Genomic DNA, 17,895 nt, shown 5'->3' with positions numbered 1-17,895 from the left:
TCAACATATGTGTTTATTAAATCTTGTTTTATTTCCATTTTCGTGATATTTAACCATTCTTACCTTTACTTTCGTTTTACATTTTAAGATTTGTTTTCTGGTCTCGTACTCTATCCGATAGCATGATGAGCAATGATAAGATGCCATTTGTTTACATTGGTTGCAAGTAGTTCCGGGGGATCCGGTCGCGTATGAATAACACCCGAATGCACGATTTGGGTGTCAGTTATGCATAGAATGGTGTCACGCTTTGGGTGTCAGTTATACTCTCATAGACTGCAAATTCGTTTAGGTTGTTTATATCATGGCTTTGTCATCCAAATGTAAATATACATGTGTACATTATATACCGTGTCTTGTCTCTGTCTCATTCTGTAATCACCTGAATGTTTTCTGTTTGTGTATTTAGAGATATGGTAATATCGTCACATCGTATGGTATTGGCAGAGATATTTCCGGCTGGAAGAGAAGATGTCAATGCATAAGACGAAACAAAGATACCTTATTTGTTAATCATACAATCAGGTAATTATCAGTTACAGTATATTGACATATATATAACGGAAAGTTGCAAATTGCTAGCATGCTATCAAAGACAACGCTAGATATTTCTCCTTTTTTTCAATATACAAATTTTCAATTCACCTGCGAACGCCATGCCAAGGTAAATGACAGAAAAAAAATGAAAGTAAAACTAACTTATGATAAAATTCAACATTGCCAACTGATGTTTGTCACACTCGTGTACATATAACATGGACTTGCCATGGTGTAAAATATACTTGATATTCTTTTTATAACTGATCAAAATATATTTTCCAATCAGAAGTTTTCTATGATCATGCTTAAACAAGCATACTGATAGAAATTTATGTTTCATGTTTTAGAATAATTTTCTGTACTATGTACACGTGTGATACACTTATAATCTTGGTTGAGTTAATGGATCTGGACCAAATTTGTCCTGATGATTACTTTTGGATAAATGGTGCATGATGCTTTAACCCATATTCATGGTCATGGGTCGTTAAATCACTAGAGCAATTTCTTCATTTTCGATTTGAATAGCCGTCTTAGCCGCTTTTAATTCACGGAGTTATTGCCCTCTACACGTCATTGAAAATCTTGAACATCCTTACGGTTTCAATCAAGTAGAATTCATGTTTATATCAACTATAGTGTAATTAATACAATCAAGTTATTACCACCAATTGTGTATTGAAGTAATCATAAAATCAGGAAAATACTGCCGAAAGAGTATTTAAATAATTATACAATCAAGTTGATACCACCAAATTGTGTATTTATGTAATCATAAAATCAGGCAAATCCTACCGATAATGTATTTCAGTAATTATACAATTGAGTAAATACCACCAACAACATATAAAAGTAATTATACAATCAGGGGAATACAACGAATTATGTATTTAATTAATTATAAAATTAAGTTGATGCTTCCGATAAGAAGTGCTTAAATGCTATTGCTAGTGTATCTTAAAGATTATACCAGAAAGTCAATATTATTATACCGATGGTGAGTTTGTAGTTATTATACAATCAAGACGATACTAACGATAATATATTTAAGTAAATACCAACTGCAGTGTATTATCAGGTAAATACTTCAGGTAGTGTATTTAAGTAATCATACTATCAAGTGGATACTACCGATAGTGAATGGTATTGGTAGTGTATTCAAATACCATTATGTTAAGTATACTTTACCTTCTCCAATGCACATTTCAGGTACTTTAAATGTGTGTTTTGCCATCTGGAGACGACCGTCATAAATAATCAGGACAAGATACAATCAGCCTACTCCGACTGTAGGAAGACTATATATATATGTATGTATATATGTATGTGTACAAGGACTATATATATGGATATGTACGAGGACTATATACATGTATATGTATGTGTACGAGGACTACATATATGGTTGTATTTGAAGACCATATATATGGATGTGAACGAGGACTATATATATGAATGTGTAAGGGGACTATATATATGTATGTATACGAGGACTATATATATGTATGTGCACGAAGACTATATAATATTATATGGTTGTGTACAAGGACTATATACATGCATATGAACGGGTAGGACGGCTATATATACATATATAAATGAACGTGTACGAGGTCTATATATATGGACGTGTACGAAGACTATATGTATGGACGTGTACGAGGTCCATAAATATTGACGTATACGAAGACTATATGTATGGACGTGTACGATGACAATATAGATTGACGACGTAAATAAGGACTCTATATATTGTTGTGGTCGAGGTATATATAGAGGATATTGAATGGTTTCCCGTTTATTATAACATATATTTCACGAGTATGACAGAATATCGATATTTTCTATTAATTTTTCTATCTCCGCTTCGGTTGGAAATTGGCAAGTTTCAACGAGGTGAATACAAAGGTCCGCTCTGATTTGTCAAAAACGGAAAACTTATATTTTCACTGCAAAATCTTATATTTTCACTGCTCATCGCTGCAGTGAAAATACAAGTTTTATTAATCAATTTAATTTTATTGATCAATTTCTATATTTCACTGGCAAAAATGCAGTAAATATATATATATATGGGCGTGTTCGAAAACTATAAACATGTATACGGACGGATAGGATGACTTTATATCTGGACTTGTACGAGGACTATATATATGGAAATGTATGTGAACTATATTGCATTGCTCCTAAGCCAGCTGTTGAATGGTGTTGTGATACACTTAGGCATAAAGAGAATGGATAGAATTCCATTGAACACTCTGTATTAAGCGAATTTAAGCTGTATCAGTATTACGGAATTAGATAGTTAAAACATATTTAACGTTAACAATATTTTTGATATTTTGTCCATCGATATTACTCATATATTCATATTTAATAGAATTGATATTTATTTGAATTCAACAATGCTCATATCTTATAACGAATAGTTCAGCAACCATTACAAAAACTTGATTATAATTATTATACCTAAGGGAGCAATGGTTTACTATACGTCTCATTACCACAGTGACGTTACAACCTAGTGACAAGTATAGCGTCGTTATAAAGATATGTTGTTGTTTAACGTCTTCAGCAGAATTTGTACATTGATTTGGTGTTGATCCCCTTCCATTACCACCACACTGTAATGGACCAGATATGTTGTGTGGTCAGACCTCACCGCCTTCCACAGGGAAATCAACGTACAACTTAAGGCCAAGCGCGAGACATTGTCAAGCGGGATATAAAGAAGAAGATTGTAATGGGTGCAGATTTGAACTATTTCCACGTCCAGAACGCAAGGCACAATATAGAAAAGAGACATGTGTCATATATCTCAAATCTTAGTACCAATATTCTCAATATGCTGCTCTCCATAATATTGTAAACACGCTTGGTTATGCTATCAAAAGAATATAACGTGAGTTTTAATTTGATATACGAGTCATGGAATTGGTATAAAATTTTGATAATTGCCTCCAGTAAATAAAGGGTTTGATTAGCTCATAAAGTCCCTTGCTTATAGTGCTGATCAATGTCATGTTAAGTACGATAAACAGAGTCAACAGCAATCACGAGTTTAACGTGCTGTTTTACAAAATGTTTATTTTGAATTGTAATTTAATTTTATAAATGTTGATTCCATGTTATTTATTGAATTAACGAATGATGAATGTGGATTTCGGTGTGTGAATTGACATTGTTTCGTTTTATGGAATTGATGACTGGGGTGAAACGCAAATTATTCATTGGAATAGTGATGGGAGTGAAATTCAAATATCCTATTAAATCAATAATTAAAGTGAAATTGCAAGTATTAGATTAGATGATGGAAGTTGAATGCAATTATTTATTGAATTGATGATGGGAGTTAAATGCAAATTATTAATCAAGCTGATGACGGGAGAGAAATGGAAACTATTTATCAAATAAATGATGGGAGTGAAATGCAAATTATCTATTGATTCAATGATGAAATCGAAATTAAATCATTAGATTGAATTGATGACGGGAGTTAAATGCAAATTATTTATTGAAGTGATGATGGAGTGAAATGCAAATTATTTTTGAACCGATGACGGGAGAGAGAAACAAGAAATATTTAATTGATAGTTTGGAGTGAAATGAAAATCATCTATTAATTTGAGTATGGAATTGAAATGCAAGTTATTTATTGAATAGAAAATGCGATTGAAATGCAATTTTTTTTTTCTTTTTTTTTTGAATGGATAATTTGAGTGAAATTCCAAGTTTTCATTGAATTGATAATGGTATTGAAATGCAAATAAGTTATTAGGAACTAATTTGATTATGGGAGTTAAATATAAATTTCTTATAACATTGGTTAAAGAAGTGTAATAATAGATAAAATAACAGATGTTTGATAGGGTTTCTCCATTTGGCTGATTTTCTCGTCGATAAAAGATTGCTCTTGCTCTTTTAGGAATTTTGATTTCATCTGATATCAGGTTACATCATCAGCTAGTTTGGACTATTGAGTTTAAGGGAATATCATGTATGGTGGGAATACCTGGAAATCATCTGCCAGATTAAAATTCAGTAGAGAATTAAATAAAACCCATAAAATAAAAGATTTACATTTACTTTGTTTGCTCAGTGTTTTTATTGGATAATTTTCTGTTTCATCCTTTACCACCGTCAAATTGTCATTTTCTATATCATTCTTCACCACGGTCAAACTGCCATTTTCTGTATCATCCTTTACCACACTAAAACTATCTTTTTCAGTATCATCCGTTACCACGGTCAAACTGCCATTTTCTGTTTCATCCTTTACCACAGTCAAACTACCATTTTATGTATCATTCTTTACCACGGTCAAATTGTCATTTTCTGTATCCTCCTTTACCACAGTCAAACAGCCATCTTCTGTATCCTCCTTTACCTCGGTCAAATTGCCATTTGATGTATCATTCTTTCCAACGGTCAAACTGTCATTTTCTGTATCATTCTTTATCACGGGCAAACTGCCATTTTCTGTATCCTCCTTTACCACGGTCAAACTGCCATTTTCTGTTCCATCCTTTACCACCGTCAAACTGCCATTTTCTATATCATTCTTTACCTCAGTGAAATTGCCATTTTCAGTATCATTCTTTACCACGGTCAAACTACCATTTTCTGTTTCATACTTACCACGGTTAAACAGTCATTTTCTGCACCCTCCTTTACCACGGGCAAACTGCCATTTTCTGTATCATCCTTTACAACAGTCAAACTGCAATTTTCTGTTTGATCCTTTACCACAATGAAGCTATCGTTTTCTGTATCATCCTTTATCACGGTCAAACTGCCATTTTATGTATCATTCTTTACCACGGTCAAATTGTCATTTTCTGTATCCTCCTTTACCACAGTCAAACAACCATTTTCTGTTTCCTCCTTTACCTCGGTCAAACTGCCATTTGATGTATCATTCTTTCCCACGGTCAAACTGTCATTTTCTGTATCATTCTTTATCACGGGCAAACTGCCATTTTATGTATCATTCTTTACCACGGTCAAATTGTCATTTTCTGTATCCTCCTTTACCACAGTCAAACAACCATTTTCTGTTTCCTCCTTTACCTCGGTCAAACTGCCATTTGATGTATCATTCTTTCCCACGGTCTAACTGCCATTTTCTGTATCCTCCTTTACCACGGTAAAACTGCCATTTGAGGTATCATTCTTTACCACAGTCAAACTGCCATTTTCAGTTTCATTCTTTATCACGGTCAAACTGCCATTTTCTGTTTCATACATACCACGGTCAAACAGTCATTTTCTCTATCCTCCTTTACTACGGGAAAACTGCCATTTTCTCTGTCATCCTTTATCACGGTCAAACTGTCATTTGATGTATCATCCTTTACCACGGTCAAACTGCCATTTTCTGTATCCTCCTTTACCACGGTCAAACCGCAATTTTATGTATCATTCTTTACAACAGTCAAACTGTCATTTTCTGTATCATCATTTATCACGGTCAAACTGCCATTTTTTGTATCCTACTTTACCACTGTCAAACAGGCATTTTCTGTAATCTCCTTAATGACGGGCAAACTGCCATTTTCTGTATCATCCTTTATCACGGTCAAACTGCCATTTTCTGTATCCTCCTTTACCTCGGTCAAATTGCCATTTTCTGTATCATTCTTTACCACAGTCAAACTGTCATTTTCTGTATCATCCTTTATCACGGGCAAACTGCCGTTTTCTGTATCATCCTTTACCACGGTCAAACTGCCATTTTCTGTATCATTCTTTACCACGGTGAAATTGTCATTTTCTGTATCATTCTTTACCACAGTCAAACTGTCATTTTCTGTATCATCCTTTATCACGGGCAAACTGCCATTTTCTGTATCCTCCTTTACCACGGTCAAACTGCCATTTTCTGTTTCATCCTTTACCACCGTCAAACTGCCATTTTCTATATCATTCTTTACCACAGTGAAATTGCCATTTTCTGTAGCATCCTTTACCATCGTTAAACTGTTATTTTCTGTATCATTCTTTACCACAGTCAAACTGCCATTTTCAGTATCATTCTTTACCACAGTCAAACTGCCATTTTCTGTATTTTCCTTTACAACGGGCAAACTGCCGTTTTCTGTATCATCCTTTATCACGGTCAAACTGCCATTTTATGTATCATTCTTTACCACGGTCAAATTGTCATTTTCTGTATCCTCTTTTACCACAGTCAAACAACCATTTTCTGTTTCCTCCTTTACCTCGGTCAAACTGCCATTTTATGTATCATTCTTTCCCACGGTCAAACTGCTATTTTCTTTATCCTCCTTTACCACGGTAAAACTGCCATTTGAGGTATCATTCTTTACCACAGTCAAACTGTCATTTTCTGTATCATTCTTTATCACGGGCAAACTGCCATTTTCTGTATCCTTCTTTACCACGGTCAAACTGCCATTTTCTGTTCCATCCTTTACCACCGTCAAACTGTCATTTTCTGTATCATCCTTAACCACTATCAAACTGTCATTTTCTGTTTCATCCTTTACCACCGTCAAATTGCCATTTTCTATATCATTCTTCACCACGGTCAAACTGCCATTTTCTGTATCATCCTTTACCACACTAAAACTATCTTTTTCAGTATCATCCGTTACCACGGTCAAACTGCCATTTTCTGTTTCATCCTTTATCACGGTCAAACTGCCATTTTATGTATCCTCCTTTACCACAGTCAAACAGCCATTTTCTGTATCCTCCTTTACCTCGGTCAAATTGCCAATTTATATATCATTCTTTCCAACGGTCAAACTGTCATTTTTCTGTATCATTCTTTATCACGGGCAAACTGCCATTTTCTGTATCCTCCTTTACCACGGTCAAACTGCCATTTTCTGTTCCATCCTTTACCACCGTCAAACTGCCATTTTCTATATCATTCTTTACCTCACTGAAATTGCCAATTTCAGTATCATTCTTTACCACGGTCAAACTACCATTTTCTGTTTCATACTTACCACGGTTAAACAGTCATTTACTGCACCCTCCTTTACCACGGGCAAACTGCCATTTTCTGTATCATCCTTTACAACAGTCAAACTGCAATTTTCTGTTTGATCCTTTACCACAATGAAGCTATCGTTTTCTGTATCATCCTTTATCACGGTCAAACTGCCATTTTATGTATCATTCTTTCCCACGGTCAAACTGCCATTTTCTGTATCCTCCTTTACCACAGTCAAATTGTCATTTTCTGTATCATTTTTTACCACAGTCAAACTGTCATTTTCTGTATTTTCCTTTACAACGGGCAAACTGCAGTTTTCTGTATCATCCTTTATCACGGTCAAACTGCCATTTTATGTATCATCCTTTACCACGGTAAAACTGCCATTTGATGTATCATTCTTTACCACGGTCAAATTGTCATTTTCTGTATCATTTTTTACCACAGTCAAACTGTCATTTTCTGTATTTTCCTTTACAACGGGCAAACTGCAGTTTTCTGTATCATCCTTTATCACGGTCAAACTGCCATTTTATGTATCATTCTTTACCACGGTCAAATTGTCATTTTCTGTATCCTCCTTTACCACAGTCAAACAACCATTTTCTGTTCCATTCTTTACCACCGTCAAACTGTCATTTTCTGTATCATTCTTTACCACCGTCAAATTGCCATTTTCTATATCATTCTTCACCACGGTCAAACTGCCATTTTCTATATCATCCTTTACCACACTAAAACTATCTTTTTCAGTATCATCCGTTACCACGGTCAAACTGCCATTTTCTGTTTCATCCTTTATCACGGTCAAACTGCCATTTTATGTATCATTCTTTACCACGGTCAAATTGTCATTTTCTGTATCCTGCTTTACCACAGTCAAACAGCCATTTTCTATATCTTTCTTTACCACAGTGAAATTGCCATTTTCTGTATCATCCTTTACCATCGTTAAACTTTTATTTTATGTATCATCCTTTACCACGGTAAAACTGCCATTTGATGTATCATTCTTTACCACGGTCAAATTGTCATTTTCTGTATCATTTTTTACCACAGTCAAACTGTCATTTTCTGTATTTTCCTTTACAACGGGCAAACTGCAGTTTTCTGTATCCTCCTTTACCACGGTCAAACTGCCATTTTCTGTATCCTCCTTTACCACAGTCAAACTGCCATTTTCAGTATCATCCTTTACCATGGTCAAACTGCCATTTCTGTATCCTCCTTTACCACGGTCAAACTGCCATTTTCTGTATCCTCCTTTACCACAGTCAAACTGCCATTTTCAGTATCATTCTTTACCACAGAGAAATTGCCATTTTCTGTATCATTCTTTACCACGGTCAAACTGCCATTTTCAGTATTATTCTTTACCATGGTCAAACTGCCATTTTCTGTATCCTCCTTTACCACGGTCAAACTGCCATTTTCTGTATCCTCCTTTACCACAGTCAAACTGCCATTTTCAGTATCATCCTTTATCACGGTCAAACTGCCATTTTCTGTATCATTCTTTACCACGGTCAAACTGCCATTTTCTGTTTCCTCCTTTACCATGGTCAAACTGTCATTTTCTGTTTCATACTTACCACGGTCAAACTGCCATTTTATGTATCCTCCTTTACCACAGTCAAACTGTCATTTTCTGTATCCTCCTTTACCTCGGTCAAATTGCCATTTGATGTATCATTCTTTCCAACGGTCAAACTGTCATTTTCTGTATCATTCTTTATCACGGGCAAACTGCCATTTTCTGTATCCTCCTTTACCACGGTCAAACTGCCATTTTCTGTTCCATCCTTTACCACCGTCAAACTGCCATTTTCTATATCATTCTTTACCTCAGTGAAATTGACATTTTCAGTATCATTCTTTACCACGGTCAAACTACCATTTTCCTGTTTCATACTTACCACGGTTAAACAGTCATTTACTGCACCCTCCTTTACCACGGGCAAACTGCCATTTTCTGTATCATCCTTTACAACAGTCAAACTGCAATTTTCTGTTTGATCCTTTACCACAATGAAGCTATCGTTTTCTGTATCATCCTTTATCACGGTCAAACTGCCATTTTATGTATCATTCTTTCCCACGGTCAAACTGCCATTTTCTGTATCCTCCTTTACCACGGTAAAACTGCCATTTGATGTATCATTCTTTACCACGGTCAAATTGTCATTTTCTGTATCATTCTTTACCACAATCAAACTGTCATTTTCTGTATCATCCTTTATCACGGGCAAACTGCCATTTTCTGTATCCTCCTCATCTTCGCTAGCCAAGGCTTCTGATTACGTTACACTACACGAACCATTTTCTGTTCCATCCTTTACCACCGTCAAACTATCATTTTCTGTATCATCCTTAACCACTATCAAACTGTCATTTTCTGTTTCATCCTTTACCACCGTCAAATTGCCATTTTCTATATCATTCTTCACCACGGTCAAACTGCCATTTTCTGTATCATCCTTTACCACACTAAAACTATCTTTTTCAGTATCATCCGTTACCACGGCCAAACTGCCATTTTCTGTATCATCCTTTACCATCGTTAAACTTTTATTTTCTGTATCATTCTTTACCACGGTCAAACTGCCATTTTCTGTTTCCTCCTTTACCATGGTCAAACTGTCATTTTCTGTTTCATACTTACCACGGTAAAACAGTCATTTTCTGTATCCTCCTTTACCACGGGCAAACTGCCATTTTCTGTATCATCCTTTACAACAGTCAAACTGCAATTTTCTGTTTGATCCTTTACCACAATAAAACTGTCATTTTCTGTGTCATTCTTTACCACGGTTTAACTGCAAATTTCTGCATCATCCTTTACCACACTAAAACTATCTTTTTCAGTATCATCCGTTACCACGGTCAAACTGCCATTTTCTGTTTCATCCTTTACCACGGTGAAACTGCCATTTTCTGTATCATTCTTTACCACGGTCAAATTGTCATTTTATGTGTCATTCTTTCCAACGGTCAAACTGCCATTTTCTGTATCCTCCTTTACCACGGTCAAACTGCCATTTTCTATATCATTATTTACCACAGCACAGTGAAATTGCCATTTTCTGTATCATCCTTTACCATCGTAAAACTGTCATTTTCTGTATCATTCTTTACCACAGTCAAGCTGCCATTTTCATTATCATTCTTTACCACAGTGAAATTGCCATTTTCTGTATCATCCTTTACCATCGTTAAGCTGTCATTTTCTGTATCATTCTTTACCACGGGCAAACTGCCATTTTCAGTATCATCCTTTACTACGGTCACACTGCCATTTTCTGTATCCTCCTTTACCACGGTCAAACTGCCATGTTGTGTTTCATGCTAACCACGGTCAAACTGTTATTTTCTGTATCATTCTTTACCACAGTCAAACTGCCATTTTCAGTATCATTCTTTAACACAGTGAAATTGCCATTTTCTGTATCATCCTTTACCATCGTTAAGCTGTCATTTTCTGTATCATTCTTTACCACAGTCAAACTGCCATTTTCAGTATCATTCTTTACCACGGTGAAACTGTCATTTTCTGTATCCTCCTTTACCACGGGCAAACTGCCATTTTCTGTATCATCCTTTACCACGGTCAAACTGTCATTTTCTGCTATCATTCTTAACAACAGTGAAATTGTCATTTTATGTGTCATTCTTTCCCACGGTCAAACTGCCATTTTCTATATCATTCTTTACCACGGTCAAATTGTCATTTTCTGTACCATTCTTTACCACAGTCAAACTGTCATTTTCGGCATCATCCTTTATCACGGGCAAACTGCCATTTTCTGTATCCTCCTTTACCACGGTCAAACTGCCATTTTCTGTTTCATCCTTTATCACCGTCAAACTGCCATTTTCTATATCTTTCTTTACCACAGTGAAATTGCCATTTTCTGTATCATCCCTTACCTTCGTTAAACTTTTATTTTCTGTATCATTCTTTACCACAGTCACACTGCCATTTTCAGTATTATTCTTTACCATGGTCAAACTGCCATTTTCTGTATCCTCCTTTACCACGGTCAAAATGCCATTTTCTGCATCCTCCTTTACCACAGTCAAACTGCCATTTTCAGTATCATCCTTTATCACGGTCAAACTGCCATTTTCTGTATCATTCTTTACCACGGTCAAACTGCCATTTTCTGTTTCCTCCTTTACCATGGTCAAACTGTCATTTTCTGTTTCATACTTACCATGGTCAAACAGTCATTTTCTGTATCCTCCTTTACCACGGGCAAACTGCCATTTTCTGTATCATCCTTTACAACAGTCAAACTGCAATTTTCTGTTTGATCCTTTACCACAATAAAACTGTTATTTTCTGTGTCATTCTTTACCACGGTTTCACTGCCATTTGATGTATCATCCTTTACCACACTAAAACTATCTTTTTCAGTATCATCCGTTACCACGGTCAAACTGCCATTTTCTGTTTTATCCTTTACCACGGTGAAACTACAATTGTATATATCATTCTTTACCACGGTCAAACTGCCATGTTGTGTTTCATGCAAACCACGGTCAAATTGTTATTTCTGTATCATTCTTTACCACAGTCAAACTACCATTTTCTGTATCATTCTTTACCACGGTCAAATTGTCATTTTATGTGTCATTCTTTCCCACGGTCAAACTGCCATTTTCTGTATCCTCCTTTACCACGGTCAAACTGCCTTTTTCTATATCATTATTTACCACAGTGAAATTGCCATTTTCTGTATCATCCTTTACCATCGTAAAACTGTCATTTTCTGTATCATTCTTTACCACAGTCAAACTGCCATTTTCATTATCATTCTTTACCACAGTGAAATTGCCATTTTCTGTATCATCCTTTACCATCGTAAAGCTGTCATTTTCTGTATCATTCTTTACCACGGGCAAATTGCCATTTTCAGTATCATCCTTTACCACGGTCAAACTGCCATTTTCTGTATCCTCCTTTACCACGGTCAAACTGCCATGTTGTGTTTCATGCTAACCACGGTCAAACTGTCATTTTCTGTATCATTCTTTACCACAGTCAAACTGCCATTTTCTGTATCATTCTTTAACACAGTGAAATTGCCATTTTCTGTATCATCCTTTACCATCGTTAAGCTGTCATTTTCTGTATCATTCTTTACCACCGTCAAACTGTCATTTTCTGTATCATTCTTTACCACAGTCAAACTGCCATTTTCTGTATCCTCCTTTACCACGGTCAAACTGCCATTTTCTGTATCCTCCTTTACCATGGTCCTAGTGTCATTTTCTGTATCATCCTTTACCACGGTCAAACTGTCATTTTCTGTATCATCCTTTACCACGGTCAAACCGTCATTTTCTGTATCATCCTTTATCACGGGCAAACTGTCATTTTCTGTTTCATCCTTTACCACCGTCAAACTGCCATTTTCTGTATCATTCTTTACCACGGGCAAACTGCCATTTTCAGTATCATCCTTTACTACGGTCACACTGCCATTTTCTGTATCCTCCTTTACCACGGTCAAACTGCCATGTTGTGTTTCATGCAAACCACGGTCAAACTGTTATTTTCTGTATCATTCTTTACCACAGTCAAACTGCCATTTTCAGTATCATTCTTTAACACATTGCAATTGCCATTTTCTGTATCATCCTTTACCATCGTTAAGCTGTCATTTTCTGTATCATTCTTTACCACAGTCAAACTGCCATTTTCAGTATCATTCTTTACCACGGTCAAACTGTCATTTTCTGTATCCTCCTTTACCACGGGCAAACTGCCATTTTCTGTATCATCCTTTACCACGGTCAAACTGTCATTTTCTGCTATCATTCTTAACAACAGTGAAATTGTCATTTTATGTGTCATTCTTTCCCACGGTCAAACTGCCATTTTCTATATCATTCTTTACCACGGTCAAATTGTCATTTTCTGTATCATTCTTTACCACAGTCAAACTGTCATTTTCAGTATCATCCTTTATCACGGGCAAACTGCCATTTTCTGTATCCTCCTTTACCACGGTCAAACTGCCATTTTCTGTTTCATCCTTTACCACCGTCAAACTGCCATTTTCTATATCATTCTTTACCACAGTGAAATTGCCATTTTCTGTATCATCCCTTACCTTCGTTAAACTTTTATTTTCTGTATCATTCTTTACCACAGTCACACTGCCATTTTCAGTATTATTCTTTACCATGGTCAAACTGCCATTTTCTGTATCCTCCTTTACCACGGTCAAACTGCCATTTTCTGTATCATCCTTTACCACAGTCAAACTGCCATTTTCAGTATCATCCTTTATCACGGTCAAACTGCCATTTTCTGTATCATTCTTTACCACGGTCAAACTGCCATTTTCTGTTTCCTCCTTTACCACGGTCAAACTGCCATTTTCTGTTTCATACTTACCACGGTCAAACAGTCATTTTCTGTATCCTCCTTTACCACGGGCAAACTGCCATTTTCTGTATCATCCTTTACAACAGTCAAACTGCAATTTTCTGTTTGATCCTTTACCACAATAAAACTGTTATTTTCTGTGTCATTCTTTACCACGGTTTCACTGCCATTTGATGTATCATCCTTTACCACACTAAAACTATCTTTTTCAGTATCATCCGTTACCACGGTCAAACTGCCATTTTCTGTTTTATCCTTTACCACGGTGAAACTACAATTGTATATATCATTCTTTACCACGGTCAAACTGCCATGTTGTGTTTCATGCAAACCACGGTCAAATTGTTATTTTCTGTATCATTCTTTACCACAGTCAAACTACCATTTTCAGTATCATTCTTTACCACGGTCAAATTGTCATTTTATGTGTCATTCTTTCCCACGGTCAAACTGCCAGTTTCTGTATCCTCCTTTACCACGGTCAAACTGCCATTTTCTATATCATTATTTACCACAGCACAGTGAAATTGCCATTTTCTGTATCATCCTTTACCATCGTAAAACTGTCATTTTCTGTATCATTCTTTACCACAGTCAAACTGCCATTTTCATTATCATTCTTTACCACAGTGAAATTGCCATTTTCTGTATCATCCTTTACCATCGTTAAGTTGTCATTTTCTGTATCATTCTTTACCACGGGCAAATTGCCATTTTCAGTATCATCCTTTACTACGGTCACACTGCCATTTTCTGTATCCTCCTTTACCACGGTCAAACTGCCATGTTGTGTTTCATGCTAACCACGGTCAAACTGTCATTTTCGGTATCATTCTTTACCACAGTCAAACTGCCATTTTCAGCATCATTCTTTAACACAGTGAAATTGCCATTTTCTGTATCATCCTTTACCATAATTAAGCTGTCATTTTCTGTATCATTCTTTACCACCGTCAAACTGTCATTTTCTGTATCATTCTTTACCACAGTCAAACTGCCATTTTCTGTATCCTCCTTTACCACGGTCAAACTGCCATTTTCTGTATCCTCCTTTACCATGGTCCTAGTGTCATTTTCTGTATCATCCTTTACCACGGTCAAACTGTCATTTTCTGTATCATCCTTTACCACGGTCAAACCGTCATTTTCTGTATCATCCTTTATCACGGGCAAACTGTCATTTTCTATTTCATCCTTTACCACCGTCAAACTGCCATTTTCTATATCATTCTTTACCAGAGTGAAATTGCCATTTGATGTATCATCCTTTACCATCGTTAAACTGTTATTTTCTGTAACCTCCTTTACCACGGTTACACTGCCATTTTCTGCATCATTCTTTACCACCGTCAAACTGCCATTTTCTATAGCATTCTTTACCACAGAGAAATTGCCATTTTCTGTATCATCCTTTACCATAGTTAAACTGCCATTTTCAGTATCATCCTTTACCACGGTCAAACTGCAATTTTCTGTATCATCCTTTATCACGTCAATATGCCATTTTCAGTATCATCCTTTACCACGGTCAAACTGCCATTTTCTGTTTCATACTTACCACGGTCAAACAGTCATTTTCTGTATCCTCCTTTACCTCGGGAAAACTGCCATTTACTGTATCATCCCTTACCATCGTAAAACTGTCATTTTCTGTATCATCCTTTACCCCGGTCGAACTGCAATTTTCTGTATCCTCCTTTACCACGGTCAAAGTGCCATTTTCTGTTTCATACTTACCACGCTCAAACAGTCATTTTCTGTATCCTCCTTTACCACAGTCAAACTGCCATTTTCTGTATCCTCCTTTACCACGGTCAAACTGCCATTTTCTGTATCCTCCTTTACCATGGTCCTAGTGTCATTTTCTGTATCATCCTTTACCACGGTCAAACTGTCATTTTCTGTATCATCCTTTACCCCGGTCGAACTGCAATTTTCTGTATCCTCCTTTACCACGGTCAAAGTGCCATTTTCTGTTTCATACTTACCAATGTCAAACTGTCATTTTCTGTATCATTCTTTACCACAGTCAAACTGCCATTTTCTGTATCCTCCTTTACCACGGTCAAACTGCCATTTTCTGTATCCTCCTTTACCATGGTCCTAGTGTCATTTTCTGTATCATCCTTTACCACGGTCAAACTGTCATTTTCTGTATCATCCTTTACCACGGTCAAACCGTCATTTTCTGTATCATCCTTTATCACGGGCAAACTGTCATTTTCTGTTTCATCCTTTACCACCGTCAAACTGCCATTTTCTATATCATTCTTTACCAGAGTGAAATTGCCATTTTCTGTATCATCCTTTACCATCGTTAAACTGTTATTTTCTGTAACCTCCTTTACCGCGGTCACACTGCCATTTTCTGCATCATTCTTTACCACCGTCAAACTGCCATTTTCTATAGCATTCTTTACCACAGAGAAATTGCCATTTTCTGTATCATCCTTTACCATAGTTAAACTGCCATTTTCAGTATCATCCTTTACCACGGTCAAACTGCAATTTTCTGTATCATCCTTTATCACGTCAAACTGCCATTTTCAGTATCATCCTTTACCACGGTCAAACTGCCATTTTCTGTTTCATACTTACCACGGTCAAACAGTCATTTTCTGTATCCTCCTTTACCACGGGAAAACTGCCATTTACTGTATCATCCTTTACCATCGTAAAACTGTCATTTTCTGTATCATCCTTTACCCCGGTGAAACTGCAATTTTCTGTATCCTCCTTTACCACGGTCAAAGTGCCATTTTCTGTTTCATACTTACCACGGTCAAACAGTCATTTTCTGTATCCTCCTTTACCACGGGCAAACTGCCATTTTCAGTATCATTCTTTAACATAGTGAAATTGCCATTTTCTGTATCATCCTTTACCATCGTTAAGCTGTCATTTTCTGTATCATTCTTTACCACAGTCAAACTGCCATTTTCAGTATCATTCTTTACCACGGTCAAACTGTCATTTTCTGTATCCTCCTTTACCACGGGCAAACTGCCATTTTCTGTATCATCCTTTACCACGGTCAAACTGTCATTTTCTGTATCATCCTTTACCACGGTCAAACCGTCATTTTCTGTATCATCCTTTATCACGGGCAAACTGTCATTTTCTGTTTCATCCTTTACCATGGTCAAACTGCCATTTTCTATATCATTCTTTACCAGAGTGAAATTGCCATTTGCTGTATCATCCTTTACCATCGTTAAACTGTTATTTTCTGTAACCTCCTTTACCACGGTCACACTGCCATTTTCTGCATCATTCTTTACCACCGTCAAACTGCCATTTTCTATAGCATTCTTTAACACAGTGAAATTGCCATTTTCTGTATCATCCTTTACCATAATTAAGCTGTCATTTTCTGTATCATTCTTTACCACAGTCAAACTGTCATTTTCTGTATCATTCTTTACCACAGTCAAACTGCCATTTTCTGTATCCTCCTTTACCACGGTCAAACTGCCATTTTCTGTATCCTCCTTTACCATGGTCCTAGTGTCATTTTCTGTATCATCCTTTACCACGGTCAAACTGTCATTTTCTGTATCATCCTTTACCACGGTCAATCTGTCATTTTCTGTATCATCCTTTATCACGGGCAAACTGTCATTTTCTGTTTCATCCTTTACCACCGTCAAACTGCCATTTTCTATATCATTCTTTACCACAGAGAAATTGCCATTTTCTGTATCATCCTTTACCATCGTTAAACTGTTATTTTCTGTAACCTCCTTTACCACGGTCAAACTGCCATTTTCTGCATCATTCTTTACCACCGTCAAACTGCCATTTTCTATAGCATTCTTTACCACAGAGAAAATTGCCATTTTCTGTATCATCCTTTACCATAGTTAAACTGCAATTTTCAGTATCATCCTTTACCACAGTCAAACTGCAATTTTCCTGTATCATCCTTTATCACGTCAAACTGCCCATTTTTCGTACATTCCTTACCACGGTCACTGCCATTTCTGTTTCA

The 17,895-nt window shown here is 36.4% G+C and overlaps 2 protein-coding genes across 2 annotated transcripts in view; both read right to left on the bottom strand.

Moving 5' to 3' along the window:
* The window catches only part of LOC117331516, a 142,458-nt gene that overhangs the window by 9,106 nt on the left and 115,457 nt on the right, over window positions 1-17,895 (bottom strand). The gene's annotated exons all lie outside the window — the stretch shown is intronic.
* On the bottom strand, window positions 10,562-16,363 carry LOC117331031 (S-antigen protein-like). The gene is made up of 8 exons (XM_033889622.1): window positions 16,084-16,363; window positions 15,177-15,376; window positions 14,417-14,703; window positions 13,914-14,175; window positions 12,224-12,397; window positions 11,722-11,967; window positions 11,327-11,572; window positions 10,562-10,852 (listed from the first exon to the last, which is right to left on the bottom strand). Exons 1-8 carry the CDS (start codon window positions 16,361-16,363, stop codon window positions 10,562-10,564), a joined length of 1,986 nt encoding a protein of 661 aa, XP_033745513.1.

This window comes from Pecten maximus, chromosome 7, assembly GCF_902652985.1.
Source record: "Pecten maximus chromosome 7, xPecMax1.1, whole genome shotgun sequence".
NCBI lineage: Eukaryota > Metazoa > Mollusca > Bivalvia > Pectinida > Pectinidae > Pecten > Pecten maximus.
The sequence above is the reverse complement of the archived record's forward strand: the minus strand, read 5'-3'. Positions and strand labels throughout refer to the sequence as shown.

Bases quoted from the DNA above. Each gene is read 5' to 3' on its own strand.
- LOC117331031 (XM_033889622.1), bottom strand. From the start codon at position 16,363: ATGGTAAAGGATGATACAGAAAATGGCAATTTCTCTGTGGTAAAGAAT. The intron at 12,398-13,913 runs GTAAGTATGAAA...CCCGTGGTAAAG, and splicing joins AAAATGACTGTTTGACCGTG to AATGATACAGAAAATGACAG. The intron at 10,853-11,326 runs GTAAAGGAGGAT...GACCGTGGTTAG, and splicing joins AAAATGGCAGTTTGACCGTG to CATGAAACACAACATGGCAG.